This window comes from Streptopelia decaocto (genome assembly GCF_964273445.1).
Source record: "Streptopelia decaocto genome assembly, chromosome: 6".
NCBI lineage: Eukaryota > Metazoa > Chordata > Aves > Columbiformes > Columbidae > Streptopelia > Streptopelia decaocto.
This window is the reverse complement of record NC_138660.1, coordinates 33,191,926-33,217,414: the sequence shown is the minus strand read 5'-3', so window position 1 is coordinate 33,217,414 and position 25,489 is coordinate 33,191,926. Positions and strand designations below refer to the sequence as shown.

At 42.7% G+C, this 25,489-nt stretch overlaps 1 protein-coding gene across 10 annotated transcripts in view; it reads right to left on the bottom strand.

Moving 5' to 3' along the window:
- The window catches only part of HDAC4 (histone deacetylase 4), a 233,809-nt gene that overhangs the window by 50,883 nt on the left and 157,437 nt on the right, over positions 1 to 25,489 (bottom strand). For 8 of the 10 annotated variants that reach the window (XM_082056512.1, XM_082056513.1, XM_082056506.1 and 5 more), the window contains 6 exons: positions 23,366 to 23,478; positions 18,706 to 18,822; positions 17,602 to 17,800; positions 13,959 to 14,188; positions 5,802 to 6,059; positions 3,742 to 3,928 (listed from right to left, as the gene is read on the bottom strand). In XM_082056512.1, coding sequence (XP_081912638.1) covers positions 3,742 to 3,928; positions 5,802 to 6,059; positions 13,959 to 14,188; positions 17,602 to 17,800; positions 18,706 to 18,822; positions 23,366 to 23,478 — 1,104 coding nt within the window. The remainder of the gene's footprint in view (positions 1 to 3,741; positions 3,929 to 5,801; positions 6,060 to 13,958; positions 14,189 to 17,601; positions 17,801 to 18,705; positions 18,823 to 23,365; positions 23,479 to 25,489) is intronic. The other 2 variants (XM_082056510.1, XM_082056511.1) reach the window with 1 other exon arrangement.

Here is a 25,489-nt window from a genome sequence, read left to right as displayed (position 1 = left end):
AGCAGATCTGCCAGGTATCTCCCAGGTGTTTTGGAGGAAGTTTCGAGTTGGCTCAGGAGCAGGCAGGGTGTTTATCAGCTCATCCTACTCAATGAGAGCAAACACGGGCAGCTGTGGGTGAGATCCCCAGCCACAGGAACCAGCATCTCCTCGTCTGCATCCGCAAGGGCTGGAAAGCCACACGTGTTTAAAATGCATGCATGCAACTAAAATGAGGTTTGGTAACTGAGCCTATTCAACAAAGGGGTTAAAGAAAAGGTTTTCCAAAAGAGGGTGGTAGGACGCCTACTCGTCTAGTTGTTAGCAGAGACTACAGTGAGGTTTATAGAATTGGGTTGATCTACAAAGATTCAATGATCACAGTATTGTCTCAATGAAGTTATTCTGTACTGTAACACACATCACTCAACTTTTCTCTTTTTTGAAAACTAAACCACTGAAAAGAAGGGAACTGTTCCAAGTTCCTTCCTGTGTTTGGGGACACTTGGATGAAGACACACACACACACACAGGAAAGCTTGGCAGTTTAAGCTTAAAATATGAAACTACATTGGCCATTACAAGTTAAATTAAGTGGTGCTGGAAGCAATACTCTTTAAGACATGAGAACAATCATTTTAAAGGTCAGCACTAAAGCATAACCGACGCGCTTTTCTTGGCAGAACAAACATATGATTTGAGGTTCAGATAATTATATTGCTCTGCACAGGAGAGAATAAATGCCTTCATCAGAAATGAAAAATACTTTAATGCAGAACATCAGAATAATTTGTGGAACCATTTTTACAGGAGATCAGAGACTGGATAATTGGAGCTATGCAAATTAATGGCCTAACCTGAGAAGTCTTATTCAAGTGTGTAGAACAGTGCATGCAGAACTGTATTCATTGAAGTCAAGGGGCTACTTGTGCTAGCGAGGGCAAGTTCAAGGACTAGCTTTCTTTTATGTGCTAGTAGAAAGGAAAATTAAATGTCATGCTTTGGGACATAAAACTGACTGCCTGAAAAAGTCAGGAAGGGCACTGTTTTCATTTTCATGTGGAGTAATGCACATCATGTTTGAGAGGTGTATTATGTTGTTCTTTCCCTCTACCTTTGAAGTTTCAGGTACTGGTCACTGAGAGAGACAGGAAAATAAATTACACACGAAACCCAGAATTTCCAGCTGTTTGGTCCTAACTCTGTCCAGAGAAAGCATTAGCATTTTCTATACAATATTCCAAACATGAAAGTGATGAACAATTCCTTGTCTTTAGTGATCATGGTTGGCTCCATTAGGTCTGTTGAACAAGGTTTGTTTCTTCCAGCCCTCTCACAAAATGAACACGACAATTCAAATCTTCATTTATCTGAAATGCGAACTGCATGATCGTGCTAGAATCGGTCTCCAAAGCAGTCACTTACCAAACAGATGGCTTTTTCCTAGTGAAAAAGAAACCCAACACACTCCAGCACTGCTTGCTTTGAAAAATACCCAAGACTTTAATTTCCTGCCTTTCAAAGAACAGTTCAATCCTAGTGATTAAGCTTTAGTATCCACCTCCAAAAACACAATCTCCGACACACCGTGGACAACTTCAAGAAAACATTAGCAATCTAACTCGCACACACGTGCTCAACAGCTGAAATCCCTGCCTTTCCTGCTTGCATGCCCATAGAGTAGTAGGCTTTTCCCCCTGCCACTGTTAAACAGACAATGACAGTCAATTAAACTAGTCCTTCACCTCTTGTGCAAGGTGAAAGACTAGTTCAAGGACTAGTGTAATGGTCTCGCCTTTAATGCTTTGCCCCTTATTAGTGCCAGTAGATGCCCAACAACACTTTCTCCCTTGACAGCATTTTATTTTGTTTTTCCTCCTCCATTCACCTAGCATAAATGTAGAGAACTGAACGAGACAGAACGCAATGGACAAATCAAGGCCTTGGAGTCTTAACATGGAAAAATGTTGCGGAAAGGATATTTAACAGGTGAAATACATTAAGCATTCTTCATATCATTGCACTGGATTGTGCACTGCCATATAAAAGCAATGTGATATTCTGCCTCTTATTTAAAGCCACATATTTTTTTTTTTTTAAACCCCTGCCTTCAAGGAAAATAAATCATAACATCGCAAAAGTGTATTTTCAGTGCAGCACAGTTCTCAAAATCTGCATTCTCACCATCCCCTGTAATTTTAAATGAAATTTAGAGGCACATATCCGAGTCAAACGTATATCCTCTGGTAGGAAATGTTATTGCATGTTCAATGTCTTGCTTATGATTGACAAGGCAACTTAAATACCGGAGGAGGAGGAGAAGGGAAGAAAGAGAAGGAATGAATAATCTCTCAAAGTAGGGCCAGGCTTCCTTGTTTTTAAAGCACCAAGGTTTGGGTCTAAGTGTATTAGATGCTCAAGTTTCATCTGCTTTGACCATGAGCCAGGGGACTACCCTTCTTTGCATTCTTGGCAAAAGCCAAAATCTAGAGTAATCTTGCTATAACTGCTTGCATTAGAAATGCAGTTTTGCTGAAATTTAAGGTTTCAATATTAACAACAAATAGAGACTTAAAGGGTTGATCTGCAAAAACGAGGTAACTGCTTGGGCTTCTACAGAGCTGATCACACATGCTTCCCACCTTGCAGCTAACAGCTGAAGAACAAAGTCATATTTAACATATCCATATTCTTATATTATCAGTGTCTGAAAATAAACCCAATTCACAGTGCTGAGTTTAATGATGCAAAAAGTGTGGGTTACATAAGAATAAATGGATAAGTGAAGGAGAAACAAAATCATGAGCTGCTCTTATTTGGGCGTTCTGGATTTTTTTCCCCTTTTCCCAAGGCACACATCACATTGCAAAATGTTCATTCACAATATAGAGCTTGACATTTGGGGAAGAAGGCGGACTTCAAAATAATTCCGCCTAATTACCCAAAATAGAACTTGAAAAGTTGCACATAAATTAACTTCCACTTGTTACTAAGGCTACTGAGTATAGACAGAAAAGATTTTGGTGGCAAAAAAAGTTGGTTTTCAGGATTCAGGAGGAAAAATGACTTTTTGCCTTTAATCTTTGTGGGGAGGTTAACATCTTTTTTGCACTTCTGGTTTTCACTAGACAAATCAGAACTGCACTCATAATTTTCCTTTGAGATGAAGACTGAACAAGTAAGAAACACTCTTCAGTCCGTTTGTCTGTTGAGGACAACTTGAAATAACCAATTTAACTCATTTATCCTAACTGAGGGGCACAGCCTCCTGGGCAGAGATGGTGTTACAGAAGGAGGGGGAGGCAGGCACAGAGCCCAGAGAGGACAACTTAATGGCATGAGATTGTGCAGGGACTGGAGAAGGTGCAGAAAATACAGACACCGTATGTGGCATGCTGTCCTTTTTCAATAACATTGCCTCTCCCTGCCTCTAAATCAGCTTTGTCACAGCATTTGACTCATCTATTTTTTTTTCTTTTTTTGGAGATACATAATTAAAGTACTGTGCTATGCTTCTATTGATTTTTCCAGGTTGTTTTCTGTCTGGACTGTAGGTTGTCTGTCCCTCTGCGGAAGGGACAAGCAGGACAACAGGCTGCAAGATGACTGAATCTCATCCTTGACGAAGACAGAATGTTATGGAGTCTGCAAACGCAGCTCCCAAACAGGTGGCTTTGCAGGGACAGGGCAGAAAAGCACAAAATAAGACAAAACAGTAACAACAGCTCCACGGCTTCAGCCTCCAGTGCCCCAAAACCTCACCTGTTGTGAACCTTGGCTTAGTGGGTGGCTCCTGTACAGACATCGGGAAGGTGGCCGAGGCGGGCGAGGACTGTGCACGGGACAGGGGCCGATGTCCTCCGAAAGAGACGGGCATGCCGGCTGCCTCCAGCGACGCCTGGTAGTTTCTGAGCTGGTGGATACGCTGCTGCTCCAACAGAAGGGCTTGCTGCAGGGAAGAGAAGCAGGTAGTTGCTAAAAGTGCGTGTGGTGACTTCATAAGACGGGTATGTTTTGAGTTTTGGAAGTTTGCAGGCTTGAATTCTTTTCCCTGATAAATAAGAGCGCACACACGTGCAGCAAATGAAGATGTGCACGTTTCTAGAGCAAAGTCAGGCAAGTGCGGTGTGTTCAAACCACAGCCCCTGAAGCTGGTGCAGGCTGGCAGGGTCATTAACAGAAGGTCCTTGCCTTGGGTCTGGCCACATCTGCCTCCCCCTGTGCCTCTCCACCACTGCAATGGTCTATTTAACAGTGTGATGGACCAAACAAGGGAACAAGTCCAACTCAACCAGACCCCAGGCACGAGAAAGAGTTTTCAGCCGCGCCGGCTCTCTGTGCAGCTGGACAGGCTCTTGGTCAGAAGGAATGGCTGTTCCACCTTGCCACACTGCAACCACAGCCTAACAACCTTCCCATTTACTCTATTTATTCCCTCTCCTCTTCGAGGCAAAATAATTGCAGAGGACATAATATTTTTAAGACTCCTCAGATGTGTCCATGCATCCAGGACTAGAGTGAGTGGGGCCGTAGTTTCAGGGGAACAGTATCACCGTGGTCCATCACTTTGCGGCACATTACATTTAATTATTTATTTACTTAGGCAATGAGGCTCAGATGTGACTGTAAAAAATCAAATAAGACTTTGTACAAGCGTGGCTGGCAATGGCGTTGATCTTTCAAGGCAGTGCTGTTATGAAGGTAACACCGCTGAATAAGGAAATGAAAATGTTGCCTCTGAGCAACAACAGCCAGCGACATTCACAGGGGACGCGCGAGTCAGCTCCGCAGGGCTGGGGAGACAGCAGCAAGATGCAAATGACTCCGGGGAGCAACCAATTTGCACCTGATTCACAGACACGGCAACTGCAAACCTGGCACGAGCCCGCTTTCCCTAGCCAAGGGCTGTGGATTTACTCAGAGCTACACCCTGGCATGGCTACAGCAATCTGCTCTTGGCTGCAGATCCCGTGCGAGGATTACGCACGGCTGTAGGTACCGTCAGATCCTGAGTGTTAAGGATGAGCTGAGCGCTGATGCCTTAGGAGAACTGCAACCTTCTCACCTTCGCTAGTGTTACCACAACAGGCAGCTTCTGGGAGACTGCCATGGAACTGAGAAGATTATGCTACGCTACATTGTTCTTGGATTTATTACTTGCAATCCACAAGCCTCTGATGTTTACCCTCAAAAGTGAGCACAGCTGCAACCTCTGGGATCTCCAGTTCTGAAGAAGGAACCCCCTCCAATGAATCTCATCCTTTGTTCCTTTATCCAGCCCTTCTCTGGGGCAGTCAATTTGTTCTAAAACATAAAATCCTCCACTAGTATTTAGCAGTTAAAACTGCTAAAACACACTTTGTCCTCTCAAAGAAACAAACAGAAAGTGGTTCAGTGGCTGCAAACACATGGATCGCATTTTGTGCATGTGATCCAGATTCTCCTCCCTGAGACTTCTGAGTTGAATCATTGAATGTCCTGAGTTGGAAGGACCCACAAGAATTGAGTCCAACTCCTGTCCCTGCACAGGACAACCCCACAGTTCACACAGTGTGTCTGAGGACGTTGTCCAGTCTCTTCTCAAACACTGTCAGGCTTGGGGCCGTGACACCTCCCTGGGGAGCCTGTTCCAGTGTCCAGCACCCACGGTGACTCCTGGGAAGGACAGCACTGATCTTACCTGCAGGTTTCTTTACGTAGCAAATCCTCAAGATGTGTTTCCCCCTAGTTTCTCCCCCTTGGAGTAGTATAAGGTGACTACCAAGAACCAAACGATTTTCTACAACGAACTAAGCCCCCAAATTGGTATTTTGCAAGCTCACCTGACGGAAGAGCAGCTCCTGCTCAGCCTGCCTCTGCCCAGCCTCCAGCTCCTGCTGCGGCTCCGCTTCCTCCTCATCGCTCTCGATGGGTTCTTGCTTCACTTGCACCACACTGGCCAACCCTGGGGCCTCCTTTTGGCTCGCGACTCTGTCGCTGTACGGCTCCTCCAAAAGGGCTTGGTGTTCCCGTAACTCTTCTTCTGTCTCCTCAGGGTGGCTTTCATGCTGGCGAGCTGGTTCGTTGGGTTTTGATATAATCTAAAAACAACGCAGAGGTTAACCGATAAATAAAATGTAACTCATCACAAGTAAAGTTCACTCTGTTCTCCCCAAAGAACCAGCTTCATGAGAAGTGCAATTGTGAATTATAGCTTTTATCTTATAAACTAGGTCCAAAACAACCACTCAAGGGAAAGGTCAAGTCAACCTTAGCATTAAGCACCATGAAATCCTGTGTCCTAAGTAATGACAGACTCTTCATTTTGCACTTGATTTTCCCTCTGAAGAAGTAAGAGCCTCTTGTGCCTACACACCTACGGATGTTCCTCCATTCACAAACCCGCAGAGGAGAAACACAACAACCATCAATACATTTGGCAATTAAATGCTGAAAAAAAGAGAGACACAAGCCCTCTAAGAGGGTTTCTTCCACTTTGCTTACCCAGCTTGTTCTTGAATCACCCTCTCAATTTAATCTGTAAAGTGAGAACCTTTGAAAAGATTTCTCCAAAACTTGCACTCTTATGAAATTAGTTAAGAAGAAACTGAGGACACTCAACTTACAGCACCTATACAGAAGCAAATCGCAAGAAGAGCATCTTTCTGATGAGACCATCCTAACTAGAGATAGTGAACTTCTCTGAAAGCAGCCGCTGAAACGAAGGGAACAATATAATTTTCACTGTAATTCACACAGGCTCAGATTTTTTGAAAGTTCATTGGCAAGATAAAATTCACAGCTCTCCATCTCAGACTGCTTATGATTTTTATTTGGAACAACAAAAAAATGCAAACTGTTTTCAAATCCAGCATAGGTAAATAAATTTATTTCCTTTCCTTAAAAGAGCTCAGGCTGTACCCGTTTCATAAGCTTATAAAGAAACTGCTGAACTTTGAAAGTTGTCAGGGCAGAGCTTTAATAAGGATTATGTCATTGGTATGAAAAGCAATATCGATTTTAAATCTAATAAAGCTAAATCAAAACACAGTTATTGAACACATGCAGAAGGAGCGACTACTTGTAAGTAACTTGCTCTTTGAAGAACAGTGGCTCCAACCTGAAATTAAGCCTTTTTCCCTAAATGTAGGAAGAGAGGCTCTGCCATGTAACTTAAGCAAACCTATACAAGGCAGATTTAGGCAAAGATAATACAGAGGATTAATTGCCTGCAAGTATCAGAGCAGGGACAGCAAGAGGTTGCTCATAACTACAGCAGAAGATCTCAAATAACTCAGGCTCAAAGCTTTTAAAAATGGAGCGCTGCGAGGACCAGGACATAAGGCCAAAGCTTTCCAGGACTTTGTGGATTACTAAACAGGGAACGAGCAGTTCCTTTGCCAATGGGCTGGCCAAGCTGGTAATCAGAGCTTTAAACTAGAAACAACAGGAGAGGGAGTGTCCATCCTTGGAGATATTCACACTCAACTGCATAAGGCCTGGGGCAACCCGCTCTAGCTGCCCACGCTTGAGCAGGGATATTGGACTAAATGATCTCATGAGGTTCCTGCTAACCTAAAAGATTCAGCTATCAAGACTTCTCAAGGATTTTTGTGAGGTTCCTCCCCACCCTCCGCAATCTCCTCAGTTTCATTACGTGTAATACACATTGGATAACTAAATCACGTTAAGCTAAAGGTAGCTCTTCCATCAATTTTCTTTAAGCTCTCTTAGGCTTGATTAATATAATCTGTTTTAAAGATAATTAAATCATCATAAACCATCTTCTGCTACTTTTTCTTTTTCCTGCTTGAATCAAAGGCCTCAAGCTTTGAACTTAATACCTTTTGAACTTATGAACCACACAAGGTAATTGCTGGGAAAATAACTTACAATGTCGTTGTCAAATCTAATGGAAATGAGAAGCAGTGTAATTCCCTAGAAGTTTTAAATTATTCAAACTCCATAAAAATGTAAGAATTAAATGAAAAACACATGTGTAAAATGCTACAATGGAGGTTGAAAGATCAAGTGGTCAATGACAAGGACATTTCAAACATTCAGTTTGCTCTCCTAATATAATGTGAATCTCTTGGTATGTCATTTGTTCTAGCTGCTGCAACCCTATTCTTCCTAAAGGACAATTTTGCAAAGAAAGCACTTTGTTATGAACATATTCCATATAATACATGAGTATGTGCATCCCAGGCCCACTGAAATTCCTTAAAATTCTTTTTTTTTTTCAATTTTATTAACATGTGCTCATGTAATTTAAGAAAGTCTAAAGTAATTGAAGTGCAAGGGAATAAAAAGTTAAGACAGCATTGAAAAGTCCTACAAATATATCTGAAATAGTAAACAATTAAACAATCCACCATAAAAAACTTGTCCTTCCCTTAATTAGCTCTCTTGCATCCTTTGCAAGGAGGTTACTCCTTTATTTTCAAATAGAAAATATAGCCTCTGGCTATCATGTATTGCCACCGTAAAACATTGTTAAAGATGCTGCCTCTCCAACCTCGGACAGCCAACTATTTCAGTACTGAAGAAACTATAGATCTCTAGTCACAAGCACTTTTAAAAGACTTGATATAGCTGGAGAGATTTCTTATCTACATCTTTGAAATACAAAGAACAGAAAGAAAAAATAATCATAGCAACGTCAGGTCACAATACAAGGGGAAAAAGAGAATTAATCATTTTTTCTGTGGAATGCCTCATAAGGAATAGAGGCTGCATTTCTTTGCTAATAAAATTTCCTGTCAGGTGAACTACTGAACATAACTACTGCTCCATGATACCTTCGAAGACACAGCTAAACCAGCTAGAAACATCTGCTTACTCATCGCAGACTAATTAAGAGTGCCCAGTAGAAAAATGCTTGAGAAGCTCCTAGAATAACTATCACTCAGCCCAAAAACGTCCTGAGATAGCCAAAAAAAGTGTCGGTCTTGAGTCAGTGATGTGGCTGGGAAGAAAGAGGTGACAGTGTGGAGTAGGTACGTTTGTTGGGATGCTCAGGAGACAGAAAAACACCAGCAGAGAGGTGTAAGGCAAGAGTGAATCCGCAGGGGAGCGGACATGTGGACGAGCGCTCGGAGAATAAAACATATTGCTGTGAATTTGCATTAATTACTCGGAAATGATAGCACAAGCCTCTTCTGGCTATCGATACGACTCTTCCCACATGAGGTATTCCTTAGATTCTAATTTTTAACTTTTGTAGACTGGACCCAGCTGTGATGAATCAAAGAAGAGGGACCACCTGGAGGGGAAAAGGAGGGGGAGCAAGAAGAGATCACCCTGGCACCAGCAGAACTGTTTCCTTTCCACTGTCTCACATATAATTGGAGTTATGGGCCTGACTTTATCAGGTGCACATCTACATATGCAACAGATGCCCTGCAGAACAATGGCTCCTGCCAAAACCATCAAATGGCATCTACACAGTAAAAGGTGCCACAATGCACAAGGACGCAAATGCCAAGTGTCTCACACCCTGCTGAACGGCATTTCACATTCGGCCAACTGAGACACTTGAGGTTTTCCGGAGATCTTTTTCAATACTTGTTATATCCAAAGTTATATCTGGGTGTCTCTAAAACAGACTTCCCTTAAACCATTCAAAGGGTTAACAGCCCTACCCGAATGCTGTGCAATACAACCTAATACACTGTATTTTTCTAATATTACAAATTAAACTTTCCATAGGAAAAGCTACTCCAGGAGTCATTTGAGGCTAAACAGTTAACGTGTTCCAGAAAATAAAAAAATAAAAATCAGGAAATAGCAAGGTTAAACTCTAGGTGTTAATAAAAATGTATCCACCCAATGCTGCTGTACCAGACAAGTTGAGGCACTGTAGTCTGGTACATATACGTTGCCATATATATGCCACAGCAGGAGAAACACCTCACTTTCCAGAGTGTGCTAAAAATGGAGTTTACTCAGAAGAACCATAATTAGACCACAGAAGCTGAGTGTTAATCTGCTTAACAGGAATAAAATTGAGATTATCTGTTCTAGTACGGCTTTGTGAATTATACATCCAGGGGACTGAAGCCAAAACACTCATCTTCACTACGGAAAGGTAAAAAGTTGAGCTTTCTGGCACAGAATTTACAGCAATCTCACTTGCATATTTCTCTTTACAAAGAGAATTGCTGCTTCAAGATGTATCATGCTGAAAATCTATCACCTGTAACTCAAAATACCTGGAGTCTGCTCAGAGAAACACGCTCTGACTTTACCTGTTTGTTGTCACCACAAGAATACCTCCCAAAACGCCACAGGGCATATCACAGCTCCTCTCATACACAAAAGACTAAAGTTTGCATCTTAAAAGAGACTGAAGTCTGCAGAGAAACTGTAATTGCTGAAGATGAAACAACGTCGGGATTGCTGCATATGTTTATCATATGGCAAAAAAATCCCCTTCACCCAGCAGAGCTCCTCTGAAAAACAACTCCTGGTCCGTTCTCCTGTGCACCTGTGTTAATGTATAGCTTGTATTTTCAGGACTGTTTAGTATTTACTCTTTTAGGGTACATACCTCATTCAGATCAAAGGTTGCACAGGGCTCAATTAACGAGAAGTGATCTGGTATCTTATCCAGAATCTTATCTGATGTCTCAAACCCTGGTTCTCAAGATTAAGAGCTGGTGATTTCTACACGGGGTTTTGCAGTGTGATCACTAGAGCACGAGTGCTCTGCAAACATTAGTACGTCTGTGTTCACAATGACTCGACGGCAGACAGGGAGCGGCTCAATGCCATCAAACACACAGCCGAGACAGAGATCAGGAAACGCCACTGGATGGGGGTTTCAACATGATACGTCTGATTTTAAGATGATGTGTTTTAGACATGCAAGCAACACCTCTGCAGCTTGCAGCCCCATTTCCCAGTCCTGCAAATGGCCCGGAGAAGCGGAGCGTACTGCTGCTGTCCCATCCGCCCCGTGGGACACGACAGACAGGAGAAAAACAATTCCTGGCCATGGCATCAAGCTGTCTTAGCCCTAAGGTCCCTTCTTTCCCTCTCTCACCCACTCCTTACGTGTCTTCTGATTTCTGCAGCAAATGAGGCAGCACGCCACCGGAGAGCAGCCTCGCTCTTACTCTTCTCTGTACTACACTGAGACTTCTTGGAAAAGAGGTACCACTTGATTGTCAAAAACTGGATCAAAAAGATGCGAAAGAAAAGAAAAAGTGAGCAAGAGTTGCATGGGTAACTCGACATGTCCCATGTCCTAGATTAAGTGCTCAGTGATAATGCACTTTGATAATGCACTTTTCTTTCATGCATGTCTCTTCTGTCCCCAGTTTTGGGGGTCTGAATGCAAATGCCACCACGAGGCGATAACAAGAACATGGGATAAACAAGGCCGGGACCCTCATTTCCAGCTGGCTCCGGGGCAGGATGAACCATGCGCTTTGCTACACTCAAGCAATCCCCAATTTGCTGCAGACGGCGGCAGACCACAGACTTCAGAGCCTGTGCTGGAAGGGTTCACAGCCTGGGGAACACATTCCCCTCCAGTCACCCCAAGGAGCCCTGTCCCTCCTTTGGACCTGTCCCACCCAACCCATCCCTCTGCTCTCTCCTTCCCTATCCAAACACCCACCCTGTCCTCGCTTGTCCAAATCCAAGTTACTGCCCCAAAGCCCTGGGCACCACAGCTTAAATCCCCCCAGATTATTATTATTCTTATTTTTAATGAGGAGCAAAACAACATATTTTTCCCAAGTTGCCTTCTTGGAAACAGCAAGACATGTTTTGGCTGTAATCTTCTCAAAAATTTCATCTGATGTAGACACCTAACAGGGAAAGTTTAAGGCCAAAATCTTACAGTTTGGGAAAACCACAAGCAATTGAAAACAGCCTCCTATTATTTACAGGAAATCCATAATAATTAAGTAATAGTTTAATGCTAATAATTAAAAGGCAGCAATCCATTACATTATTTTTAGTTGTGTCCTTACTCTCCTACACACAAGGGTCTTAAAATATCTATGCGTCTGGGAAAAGTCTTTTTCCATGTCAGCACTTGGATGCTATCCCATGGGATAAATTTGCCACACGCATACAGCGCCTAGTACCGAAACCATTTTAACTCATTACTTATATAAATCAAACACAGGGAAATCAGTTTAATTACACTGCCCCCCCCCCCCAACTCCCCGCTTGCTTCTGCTATGGATGCGATAGATCACAGCCCGAACAAGGCTGAGATTCAGAGCGCTGCGGGAGGACTCGCTCACAGACGCTCTCCAGCTCCTGGGAGGTCCGAGCGAAAGTCTGAATGAGTTCAGTGGGTACGTCACGGCGAGGTCTTTGGATGCTCACAAGCGCTGGCAACGGGAAAGCCTGAAAAAACCTCAAACAAACCAACCGCCGAGCTGACGTTTATTTCTGAACAAAGAAACCCTACCTAGCGCCCCGTGCCCCGGTGATCTTGGTCACGAAGAGTGTTTGGAGCGGGGGGTGAGGGACATTTCCATGGCAGCAGCAGCAGGTCCCCACCACCCCGGTGTGCGGGGCTGAACCAGGTCCAGGGCTGGCACGGGCGCTGCGTGGTGGCAGCAATCCAGAAGTACATGATTGACGTCAGTAACTTGTGTAATCATCCTGCCTTAGCTCGGGTCTATAAACAAAGTTTTAGGGGGGTTGTGTGGTGTTTTTTTTTTTTTTCTTTTTTAAATCCAGCTTTCGGTAGTTGTATTTTCTCATAGGACTGGAACGGTGAAAATATTTGGAGAAATCTCCACCATAAATTAAACTGAAAGGTCTGCCTGCCACCAAACTTGAAGCCTACTGCTGGATTTGCCTGGTTCTTAAACAAAGCCACCACTGGAACTCCTTGAGAAAATCTTTAGAAAGCTTCAAAACAGTACAAATCTGAGTCAGAAAAATATCACACTGATTACAATCGATTTCCCTCCTCCCCAAGAACCTTTTAATGTTGCAAGTCTAGCAACAGACTGTGCCTTTGGAAATCCTGGGAGAAAACCTCAGATGGGGTAAAACACCACAGCTCCATTCAAACCACTTGTGATCAGACCTGTTGCATTTAAAAGGCAATTTTTACCTTCCCATAGACTAAAAGATCAGGACAGATTTTTGTCTATCTTAATGTATACTCAATGCAATCATCTCAAAGCAGCTTTGTTTCAGCTTCTTTGTAATATTGGGATGCCCAGACAGATGATTTTGGCTACACAGCAATGGCAAAATCCGTGCGCTGATGAATGGTGCTTTGTAATGTTCACCTGATGTTGTCCGAGAGATTTACAGAAAGCGAGATAATAAACATAGTGCTTGCTTTCCTCAAAGCAATTTTCAAATCACATCTAATTAATCTTCAAAACAACCTCTGCAGGATGCACAGCAATACCTTCCTCATTTCCAGAAGAAATGGATAAGGACACTGCAATGCTTTACACAGGGCCATGGTTTAGAAAATCTGGAGATGGGAACAGCTTTTCTCTTTCCAAAGGTAATTCCAGTGAAAAATGCTTCAGTAAATGCGAATATCTCCACTTTCAATTATTTTCTGGTGTTGTCATGCCTTAAATCCCTTGCCTTTTTTTTTTTTTTCCCCCTCAAACCCATATTACTGCTCCTTCTCCCTTTCAAAAGGAATATACACACAGTAGATATTTTCCCCATATTCCTTGACAGCATTTTATATTTTCTGCTAACAAAACTGACAAAAGATTCTGATGCGGATGAACAGCAGCAAATGACAACTTTAAAAAGTATTACTGGAAAGCCAGAAATTCAAACTGTGTTGTCTTGCCACTGTCTGCAACACAAGTATTGATCCTCACCTTGGTGATGTATTTCTCAAAATAATGAAAAAGAGGTTCAAGGATGAAGGCCAGTTGGTTATGGAGGCAGAGACCACATACATTACCGCCCAAAAAACTCTGAAATAGTGCTGGCCAAGGTCTGTATCGGTGCTGTACATGGAAAGACTTTAAAAGCGTCATGCCTACCTTGTTGATGTGCAGTTGCTGTTGCTGGAATTGCTGTTTGTGTTTCTCCAAGAACTGCTGGTGCTGCTGCTGGATCACTAACTGCTGGAGGGCCTGGGCGTTCTGGGGAAGGGGAGCAGACTGCGTGCGCCCGAGCGGGCGATGCTGCCGGAGTTTGTGTATTGAAGGGGAGACCCGTTCTCCACCAACCAGAGACTGTGCATGGAGGGGCAGTCCTGAAAGATACCAGTCTGAAGATAATATGGAGGAAAAAAAACAGCAGAGAAGAAAAAAAGGAAGAAAAAAAGGAAGGGAGAAAATGGCTGTTGAGTAATGCTGATGGTGACAATGATATATAACGTTAAAACCAGCCACCTCGCCATTTACAGCTGAAGCATCCTTAAAAGAGAACAGATAACAATTAATTACCATTGGATGGAGTAATACTTTGCTTTCTTTTGAATTACTTACCTGTTTAGTCAAGAGAGCCTAGGGAAATGTTTCCTTTCTTAAAATCAGCAATACCTTATGGACCTTCCCATTACTTGGTGGGTGACATAAATTAAGATCACAGCAGTAGTCTGGAGAAGTTAAAGTCTTACAGCTTGCCTTGGTAATGGGAGTAATCCCACATTCATTTCTAGGAAAGTACCAACCCAAGTTTCCACCCCGCAGCGTTCAGCAATTACACCTTACAGGGGGCTCACTGGATGGGCTGAAGGATGATGGACGCTGATGAAGCTGCTTTCCACTCTACATCATGTAGGGAAGCACGTCTGCCCTTGGTTGTGCTACACCTTGTCCCACAGAAATGACTAGGGACGAAAATTTCCACGTGATAAACCCCTGACTACGTTTGTGTTGGAAAAAGGCAATCCCTTGAAGCATTTCAGGAATATGGGAGCCATCAGTCTTCGTTATTTCTATAGAAAGAAAGGTACGAGGCCAAGATGACAAATACCTAGAATTGTTTCCATCACTGTCCTGTGTATACATGCTAGTAATGTAATGAAAACATAGGGTTATTTTGGGATAACTTGTGTTACTCACATGCCCTTGGCAATTTAGGTGTCTCTGATGACTACCATGTGAAATACTTGTCTGAGCTCTGGTAAGGGCATGTCTTTAGGAAGGGCCTGTCTTTTAGCTGTTCTTGGGGTAAGCCAGTTCTTGCTCTGCTCTCTGAAAACACACCTACACATACTCCATAGACAGCTGGGACACGCAGACATGCTCAACACAAACCCAAACCCAAGAGTTAAAAGCCAAAGATATGCCTTTACTTTTGCTCGTTACACCTTGGGATAGAAAGGCATCACTGGTGTCTCCCTTATATAGATACGGCTGCACACACTTTTAGGAAAAAAGCACTCTTTTGTTTTACCTAATTGTATAAAAAAACCTACAGACTGTGCAAGTGGTCAGTAACATTCAGAAATACTGCGCAGTTCAAGGCTCAGAGAAGTTCTATCTTCTCTTTCTTCAGTCTTTGGTTGAGAAGAGGGAGAAACTGCCCAGAAATCTACAGCCAGTTGAATACAGCAGTTTAGAAACACCTTGACATTTCGGTCCCAAGACTTTACCTCTTTTTTTCCCAGTGATTCACAGAACTGCCCTACGTGGAAGAATCTGACTAATTTAAAAGCTTTTCTCCTTGTGGAAAAATTGTCTGAGTTTCTCCCACCCTTTGCTTTTCTGTAAATAAACATGTAAAAGGGTATCTTTCTTTATAAATGTCTCTGTGTGTGTGTATATATATATACACACACATGCACACATGTCTCTGCATGTATGAATATATGAATAATTTGGAAATATGTGGTCCATCTCTGTTATGGCACAAGCTCCTCTTCCCAAAAGTTCAAATTAAACAGCAGAGGAAGGGATCCTACACAGTTGGCATAGGACACCTTGGAACACTATCTTCCTCCAAGTGAATCACCAAGGTCCCCGTGAGAAAGCTTTCCAGGGAAATGTCTTGTTCCTACTCAGAACATATGTGTCAACGTGAAGGATGTTACCCAGAGTAACCTGTCACAACAGGATCGGCACACCTAAGGAATTCTGCTCTAGTTTCATCAAACCTCCACACCTACCTTCCTGCACAGAAAGGAAGAAATGATCTGCCACCGTGCCAGATCATTTTGCAGCTGTCAGGAGACTATCTCCAGAGCTGAAGGCTACCAGCGGAATAAACAAAACTCCACTTTGCTTCCAAGGAAGTTAGAAGTACTAACTGTAGTTTGGCAGCCAGTCCACTTAGGGCTTTTGAGACCATGTGTTAGCTTGCTCCCCTTCAGTTGCTGCATCTGGAACGCGTGTTTCTTCTTGTTGCTCTGTTGCATTGTGAATACTTCTCCTAAGTGTTGGTTTATAACATGTTGTACTCACTCTGCAAACACCACACTAGCAGGTGGACTAGAAGGAATACACTTGGAAGCAAACACGATACACTGTACACTGAGGGAAGCTTGGAGAGAGGTCGAATAGGAAACAGAACGGCACTTCTTCCAACATGTGCTTTAAAGCCATCATGAACAGAGAAGAAAGTTTTGGTGATACCCTAAGAGGAAAAGTCTTTTCCAATGGCTCTTCATCAACAGACCTTGGGCAAAGGGCAAGCAGTGAAGAGCCATGTCACGACCCCAGGTAACCTTGTCATGCCACAGCAACCGTGGCAGAAGGAGACAACAGAAAATTACAAAAAGGTTCAAGGAACCCACACACACCATTTCATGGATCTGAGAGTGCTGGTTAAACACCGCACTTCCGTGCTTCAGCTTCCCCATATGTACATGCTTATAAGCTTTCCACAACCCCACGTATATTCCTGGGATTTGAATGTAAAATCAGACATGAGCCAAACCAGTGAGCAGTGCTGTAATGCTTCAGTGATGGACAACTCTCAAGAGTTTCCATTAGAAATGAAATGAAAGAAATAAAAATCAGTATGTCTACAACTTATGCAGAACATCTTTTGTCCCAACATTATACGCTGCGGAACAGAAATGCATCCCACTGGGGATTATTGCTTTGAATCAACCCTATTTATAGAAATACGCCTTCCCACAGGTATTTAATTCTGAAAATATGACACATGGAGTGATTCAAAGCAATTAACATACTGCAAATGTAACATATACAAACAAATACAATCTGTTTGGATGCTGTTGATTTTGCCACGTTTTTGCCATTTATAATAATGATGCAAAGCAAGTATTTTAATCTGAGATTGTGTAAATGCATGCCTTTCATCTACAGAACAGAAACCATCCGTGATAAACAGGAAGGGTAATCACAAGAAACATTTTTGTCTCCACTTTAGATTAAAGTGGTTAGAACTCTATACAGTTTTAAATTGTGACCTACAAACTTACGCTTTACTTACGAAGTAAACGCTACTTCTTTTGATTTTGCCAAAATGACAAGGCAGCTCCCCTCTTCCTCTGGATGAGATGGGCAACCTCTGATTTTGAAAATGTTGCCACTATCCAACATATCGACAAATGCATCCTGAAGGTTATATGTTATACCTATAGAACGTACAGAGGATGCAGCATCTCTTTTGTACAAGAGACAGATTTACAAAAAGCCGCAACAGATGCCACTTGCTCTCTTTCCACAGCTGGGACTGCGTTTTGCACATTACCTACAGAGCGCTCACCTGTGACTAAGGGCGTTTGTGCAGTTGGCTGTTCCAGTAAGACCATGTGTTGCAGAATAGGGTTATGTGCAGTTCCTCCATCTCTTTCCAACGTTGTAGTGCTCAAGTAGGGAGTGAGGTGAGTGCCAGGAAACAAAGAGATCCGCTGCTGTAAGGTTGGGATAGTCAGTCTCTCTGCATCCTGCTGTGCTGATCCTCCCTGCAAACGCACAATTGACAGCAGGGTGGGTTATGAGATACAGTAGCGTGAGCAACATTTCACAGAATCACAGAATGTTGGGGTTGGAAGGGACCTCAAGAGCTCATCCAGTGCAATCCCCCTGCCGGAGCAGGAACACCCAGATGAGGTTACATAGGAAGGTGTCCAGGTGGGTTTGAATGTCTGCAGAGAAGGAGACTCCACAACCCCCCTGGGCAGCCTGGGCCAGGCTCTGGCACCCTCACTGGGAAGAAGTTTCTTCTCATATTTAAGTGGAACCTCTTGTGTTCCAGTTTGAACCCATTACCCCTTGTCTTTCCATTGGTTGTCACCGAGAAGAGCCTGGCTCCATCCTCCTGACACTCACCCTTTATATATTTGTAAACATTAATAAGGTCACCCCTCAGTCTCCTCCAAGCTCAAGAGCCCCAGCTCCCTCAGCCTTTCCTCACACGGGAGATGCTCCACTCCCTTAATCATCTTCGTTGCCCTGCACTGGACTCTCTGCAGCAGTTCCCTGTCCTTCTGGAACTGAGGAGACCAGAACTGGACACAATATTCCAGGTGTGGTCTCACCAGGGCGGAATAGAGGGGCAGGAGAACCTCTCTGACCTACTGACCACCCCCCTTCTAATCCACCCCAGGTACCATTGGCTTCCTGGCCACAAGGGCCCAGTGCTGGCTCATGGTCATCCTGCTGTCCACCAGGACCCCCAGGTCCCTTTCCCCTACGCTGCTCTCTAATAGGTCATTCTCCAGCTTATCCTGGAACCTGGGGTTGTTCCTGCCCAGATGACAGACTCCACACTTGCCCTTGTTATATTTCATTAAATTTTTCCCCACCCAACTCTCCAGCCTGTCCAGGTCTCTGAATGGCAGCACAGGCTGCATCCCCCATCACTCACGCTGGAAGGGCCAGTTGCAGGTAGTCCTAGCGTGATGTTGGGCAAAGACGGAGACGTGTAGAGCGGAAGCTGCGTTACCGAGCCCTCGCGATTCACAAGTCTGTGAGCCAGGCTGGTCTGCAAACAAAATCAAGGACATTGTCCTGGTGAGAGAGCAGCCACAGATCAAACCGAAGACACAGCACACTTGCTGTGAAGACACACCAGAAATGTACAGAGTGCGTAACTTTGCTGCTGATGTTAGAAATACTGAATGGGCGAGCTAAGCTGTGCTATAGATCCAGCCTAAATAGGCACAGGCCAGGTGCTTGCCCTGAACGCTGCGGCTGTGTCCGCACAGAGGTGATGAGACCAGGATAACCAACACAGGAACGATCTCGCTCTGCAGCTGACACCAGCATGACTGCCCCACACAGAGACCTTTCCCGGTTTATTTGATCTTTATGGGAGACTAGCGATCGTCCCTGCGTCCCCACCGGTACTCCGCTTCACGCAGTGCCACCGCAAAAACCTTTTGCAAAGAAGACCTAACAGCTTACTTGTCCATCTCGAGTACGTGCCCTTTTTTAAACTAAAACAGATTACTTAAAAAAAATGGCATTACAATTGCTGTTGTTCTCTTCAGCAAATCACAGACAATTTATGCTATTTGCTAGTGTGCTTTAACTTAAATCAGACTTCAAAATTTCATCAAAAAGCCTTAAAGTTGCATTTATGTAGCTATTTCCTCATTTTCAGGGTGAAATGTGAGATTTACTGAATTATCTTATGGCCATTTAAAGCAGGAGCACTTAAGTAAAAATATCTTTAATTTCAAAACAAGGTTGAACTGAAATATGTGCTAGAAAACCCATTATAAAAAATTGGATTATTTTAAAATGCCTGATTTTCCTGTTAGGAAACAAGTGTTCTGATCACCTTGAATTCTCTGCCAGTGATTCTACAACTTAAATAGAGTTTAGTTTTCAAAAAGACATTTTATAGAATTTCTGCTGTTTAACTCGGGTGCTACTGTGAAAAAATGGATTATGATTAACTTAATATTACACTATGGAACAACCTATATTGATGTAACAGAGATCTGAAGAACGGCTTTACACATTTTATACCTAAACTTATAGTCCTGTAAGTCAATGAGATTTTGCAGGGTATTTCCTTGGTTATAGGGCTGGAACAGCCCTGGATAATGAAATCCTACTTTTCTTCCTCAAAGCCTCTAAGGCGAAACTTAAAAAAAGAACTAAAAGTGAAAACCAAACATTTTTAATAAACAATCTTCAAAAGCAATCCTATGTCACCAGTACCAGACACTGGGCTGCCTTTTCTAAGGGATTCTTTGATGCGCCACTAACTCTCCAGTCATTTGCCCAGTGTCCAACTTAGTCTAAATTCCTGACGTTCAGCAAAATTTCATCTGCAGAGTGAATTTTTTCTTACTTCTTTTCGCCTTCTTGTGGTTTCATTAATGTCATTCAAGCTCATTGAAAATATATATTAGAGAACAGTTCTCCCGTAGAAAGAGTAAATCTGCTTTTAAGATCTTGGTTTACAATTTGCTGCCGCAAAGGAGGAAATTTGGAGGGAGCGTTTTGCTGTTGAGCGGTAGCTGGTAAGGACACGAGATTGTACGTACCCACACACCACTTCTTCCAAGTAATTTTGAGCGCTACTAGCAATTTTGCTTTAATTTAAATTACATAATGTTAGCATGCCACATTGAGAATAAGATAGTTATTGCCAGCAGAGTAATGAAATATTTTACTGTTATCATAAATGGAACAAAACTACATCCATTTTCTCTTTGAACAATCAATACTCTATAGTTGTGCCTCAAACTATCTCCTGGGGATTTGTTTTAAAAACAGAGAAGCAGCAGCCTGACGCTATCAGCATATAGTATTAAGAGCATTATAATCACTTTAAACATATAGATCCCATCTACGGGTTGGTACACACAACATTTTTTGAATTGCACAGAACAATTTCAGCATGTACAATTTTCGTCTGTAGTCAAGTACTTTTTATACTCTTGTATCAACTGCAATGGCAATAAATATCATGTACTTTTCAGAGACGGAAAAACCTTTAGATTAAAAAAAACGGCATTTAAAAATAGATATTGTCTATTTTAAAAAGCAGCAGAGAGCTGCAGTCTTTCCACACTGAAGGCAAGCACTGAAACTTAATGAATTCAGATACCATCTTCCAACGTATCTGAAATGGTTCTAGAGGTGACCTAGCAAACTAAGAAGCAAAGAGACATATTTCTCGTTTAAAGTAAAATATGAAGGTAGGATGAAACACAAAGTTGACAACGTTATTTGTTCACAAGTGTTTAAATATTTCTAAATATTTAGAAGTGGGAACATGATAAAGCCTGGTAAACAGGTATTAAAGAAATCTCCAACACTTGGGCTACCAGGTAATACGACTTACACTGAAGAAGATCTTAAAGAAACCAAAACCCTACCTTGAACAGTTATTTTTTACCAAATGAACCTCTACAGACAAATGGATCGGCCAGTACAACACAGCATGAAATGCTGGAACAAAGTGCAGATTTATTTTTCCCCAAAAAACAATGCAAAGGACTAGGACATTTTGCTAAGCCATTCAAGTACGCCTGAAATGCTGGGAGGAGAACAGTTTGTGCAACAGGTTATCAATGTTCTGTTTGCCATCACACAGTGATTTATGTTTCATTCTGCTCTGTGATGGCAATGAGCCAATATACTTAACACAGTCCTGGGCAGTTTTAAAATTGGAACTGCACAATCACTTGTATGTAGTACTTTTCCTGTTTTCCAAAAATTATAAAAAGGTGAAAAGAACCTTATTATTTTCATATTTTCATTTGACGTTCATGACATTATTTTCAGGGAAATTCAAACTACATTTTGGTTTTGTTCCTCCCTTTTGCATAGGTTGTCTGGAGATGGTGCATCTAATGTTGCTCTTTTAAAAATTCTGGATGAACGTGCTTCTCTCCTGCAGCATCGCTGTGAATTGCCCACTGCAGTACAGTTGGAAAAGAGGCAAAGACAACTCCCAGGGAAAAGCTTTGACGGTACAGGGATTTTTCTCCAAATTGTCTCAGCCCAAGTTACAAAATTGCTGCATTACAAGCAGCTGATGAAAAGAGTTCTTATTATATTCTGTGTCCATTTTATTAGGTATTGGTGGTCTAGCCACAGGTGATTAGCTCAAATTATTTAGCTGAAAAATAAAATGGTTAAGGAGAGTACTACAGCTTCCCATTCACCTGCACGAGCTAACACTGACTTATGGGAAGCTGTCTGCTCTGTTTATATCACAATAAACTGTCAAATCCTCTAGTTTTTTCATGAGCAGTAACTGAGGATTTGCAGTTTGCTAAGTATAGACAGGACTGACAGCTCGTGGATCAGCAAAACCGGTAACGCAGCGCTTGTCCCCCATGGGGCTGACACAAATGGACCCAAAATGTGCCCTCGGCTCAGCTGGTCTTCAGTTCTGCAAACCCAATAAATGACCCTGTACATAAGAGACCTTTTCCCTGCTCTGCTCCAAGAGCCACGTCTCTTTGCAGCAGCTTCAGCTGCCAGTGCCAAGTGAAGACTCCACCTTACACCATCTTAATCCTTACAATAATTGCCTAAATCTTGTAAGGTCTGCAGTAGACTATAGTGGATGGAGACGTGTGTTGGAATGGGAGAGGGTGGAGTAGAGGCATATTCCCCATATTAAATGCTGTTTCACTACATTAGAAACAAAAATAAAGTGAAAATCTTTACAAAACTAGAAAGCAATAAGGGCTTACATTTATACCATCAGAAGCCCTTTTCAATTCTAAATGACAATTTGGGGAGAACAAGCCCGGGCCTGTTTTAACAGTCCTGATGTTAAGACAGACACCACATTCATGGGGAGAACAGCTAATGGTAAGAGGGATAAAAAGAAATGCCCCAGGAACATTACACAACCACACTGGTTTTCTACATACGAGGTTTATAGTGGGAGTCAGTTAACATGGCACACACCCCAAAATCTGCCCTTAGAAAAAGGTGGGCGTCAGTAACCCTGGACACGGGAGCTGCTGTGCTGAGCCAAACCCCAGTTTACCCAGCCCAACACCCTGCCCTTGACACCCACAGCAGATGCCTCAAGTGATGGTGAAAGCTCATAAGCTTATAAACTAGCAAATGGCATCAGGCACCAACCCTTCAAATCCCTAAGTGGAGAGGAAAAGGTTAAACTGGCCCCTTTTAATCCAGTTCTCGTTTGGTCATATTTAGACTAACCTACTGTGCAGAACAAATTCATCCTATATACGATATATGAGAACAGATTACCCAAATTTTAAAATACGTGCATTTGACCAGGAAACTATCTTCAAGCTTTACCTTGCTAATCACTTTATTTTTACTCTCTCCTCACAACAAAACCACTACAAGTTACCACAAGCAGCTTGTGAGCTGGCTCAAACTAGATTTAATAAACAGATAACACATCCTGTCAGCCCAGATTGAGAGGTAATTCCCAAAGTCCTCTCCAAGTCACGATCTGGGCTTTTTTCTTTTAGTGTGTTGTGCGCCAGTTTGTGAGCCTAAATTCCTAAAACTCTGCAAAAACTGATTAGAAACCCAAGCATTAAAAATCAGAGTGAGGAAGGGCTCTGTACCTCTGCTTGAATACTCGTGACTGATCCTGCAATTCCATTCTCAGCGCTTATGTTATTGGAGCTGTTGTTTGGAGAGCTGGGACCAGATCCAGGAGCACTGTTGCATGCAGAGTCTAAAAACACATCCAAAACCAACTTTTAGCGTTACAAACAATCTCCGCGATGGTATTTAGAGAGATAACAACCCCTTGAGAATTTTGTTTTGCAGGAAAGCAATCCTCCTCCTCCCCATTGTCCCCCCTAAATCTTCCCAGGGCTCTTAAATAACTAACAAACACTTTCAAATGGTCTGTCCAAGTACCTACTTACCATATTTATGTCTTCTCCTCAAGGGGATTTCTCTTATAGTGTATTAATAGCTTTAAATATGATTGGAAGATAATAAAAGACATGGAAGGCTTGAAGAGGCCAAACTGGAAGACTGTCCTGCTTCATTTTTTCAGAAGTCCTTCTCTCACCCTCTTTGGCCTATAACCCTAACAACACCCTCTCGCCACCTATTGCATCAGACTCCACGCTGGAAAAACCAGAGAACCATCTCAGCGCTGACATTTTCCCATGCAGGCTTCTGGTGCATCTGGATTTACTGGAAATACGCCGCCAGCACTGAGCCCTCACGCTGATCATCTATGAGAGCTGACCTCTGCTTTTTTCCAGAAAAGCACTGAGATGTTCCAGTGCAGGCGAGCGGCCACATGTGATGTCCTTGTCCCCATCACTTGGGAAGTGCCCACGCTGTGCTGGGTCCTCCAAAAAACACGACCTGTCTTGAGCTGCCCTTCACACAGCACAACAGCTCCCAAAAAGCACCTGGGGACCGACTGACGTGGATGATATTTTGCCAGGATGGCAAATTAAATCATTTTAAGACATTTAAAAGCTATCTGAGTGACGTGGGATGGGACAGACAATTGGCCGTGGTCATAGCTGAGCACATTTTACAAAAATCAGGCAAAACTCTACACGGTCCAAAACAGTAAATCTGTTTCAAATCACTGCTTTTTTTTTTTTTTTGTAAGTCTTCTTCACTCAGGGAGTAAATCACTTTCTCATTGGAAAGACCCAAGGCAGAGTTAATCCCCCAAATAATTCTGTTATCACCTGACCGCTCAGAAAATCCTCTCAGCTTTGTATATTTTATCAAGATGTTCCCTATGAACTCACTAACCAGAACCACAGAGGAGACCAGCCTGAAATCAAAGCCCTTCCATTAATGATGCAGAAATAACAACAAACAGAGTGCATGAAATTGCAACAGGCAGAAAACTTTCCTTGGAAGATTTTTCACCTGGTGTATGGTACAGCTTCCCGTGTTTCTCCTTTTATTTTGGAAGGTAAATAACATTAAAACTTTTCCTCCTCCCCAAGAACAGGATTTGCCCAACGCCTGAATAATCTCCCAGCGGCTGCAATGGTTCAAGCTGCAGCAGTCTCATAATTGCTCTAGGATACCCCAGCAGAAATAAAAGCCAATTGTTACAGTTTGGGGGATTTTTAAAGATAATTTTTTGTGGCATTTTTCTGCACATACTACTCTGCTATTTTGAGCCTTGCAAATACTCCAAAGCAGCAAAGAGATTATTTGATTTTTTTAAGAAGGAAGCTTTGTTGCTGTGCATTTGGGGAGGCATCTCGCTATCAGGAAATTCAGCACTGAATACCACCCAGCTGAGCACCTAACAACTAACTTCTCCATGGAAAACAACCTTGGAGAGCCTAGGTGTTTTGAAAAAAATATTCTGATTGCATGGAAAATATGTGCTTTTTCTGGGACCATGTCATTAAATGCAACATATTAGATCTCATGCATACTACCTAGACAGAGGAAAAGTACCTGGCACATTCAAACTGTGACTCTGTGAAGATGTATACTTCAAGGATTAAATGCAACTTGTGTTCCCTGAAGGGAGGCTTCTTTCAAATTTTCCATTCAAAAACCCCCTCTTACTGTAACAAGTCAGATACTTTTCTAGCCAGGCTCCAGGTTGGCTTCTTGAACCAGGTCCATGCTCAGTGAGAAGCCAGAGCTTTCACTGAGATTTCTGAAGGAATTACTGGGACCAAACAGCCAGCCATTAGGGCTTGATTTATCCCAAAAGCTGCGTGTCATAAAGCAACATCTGA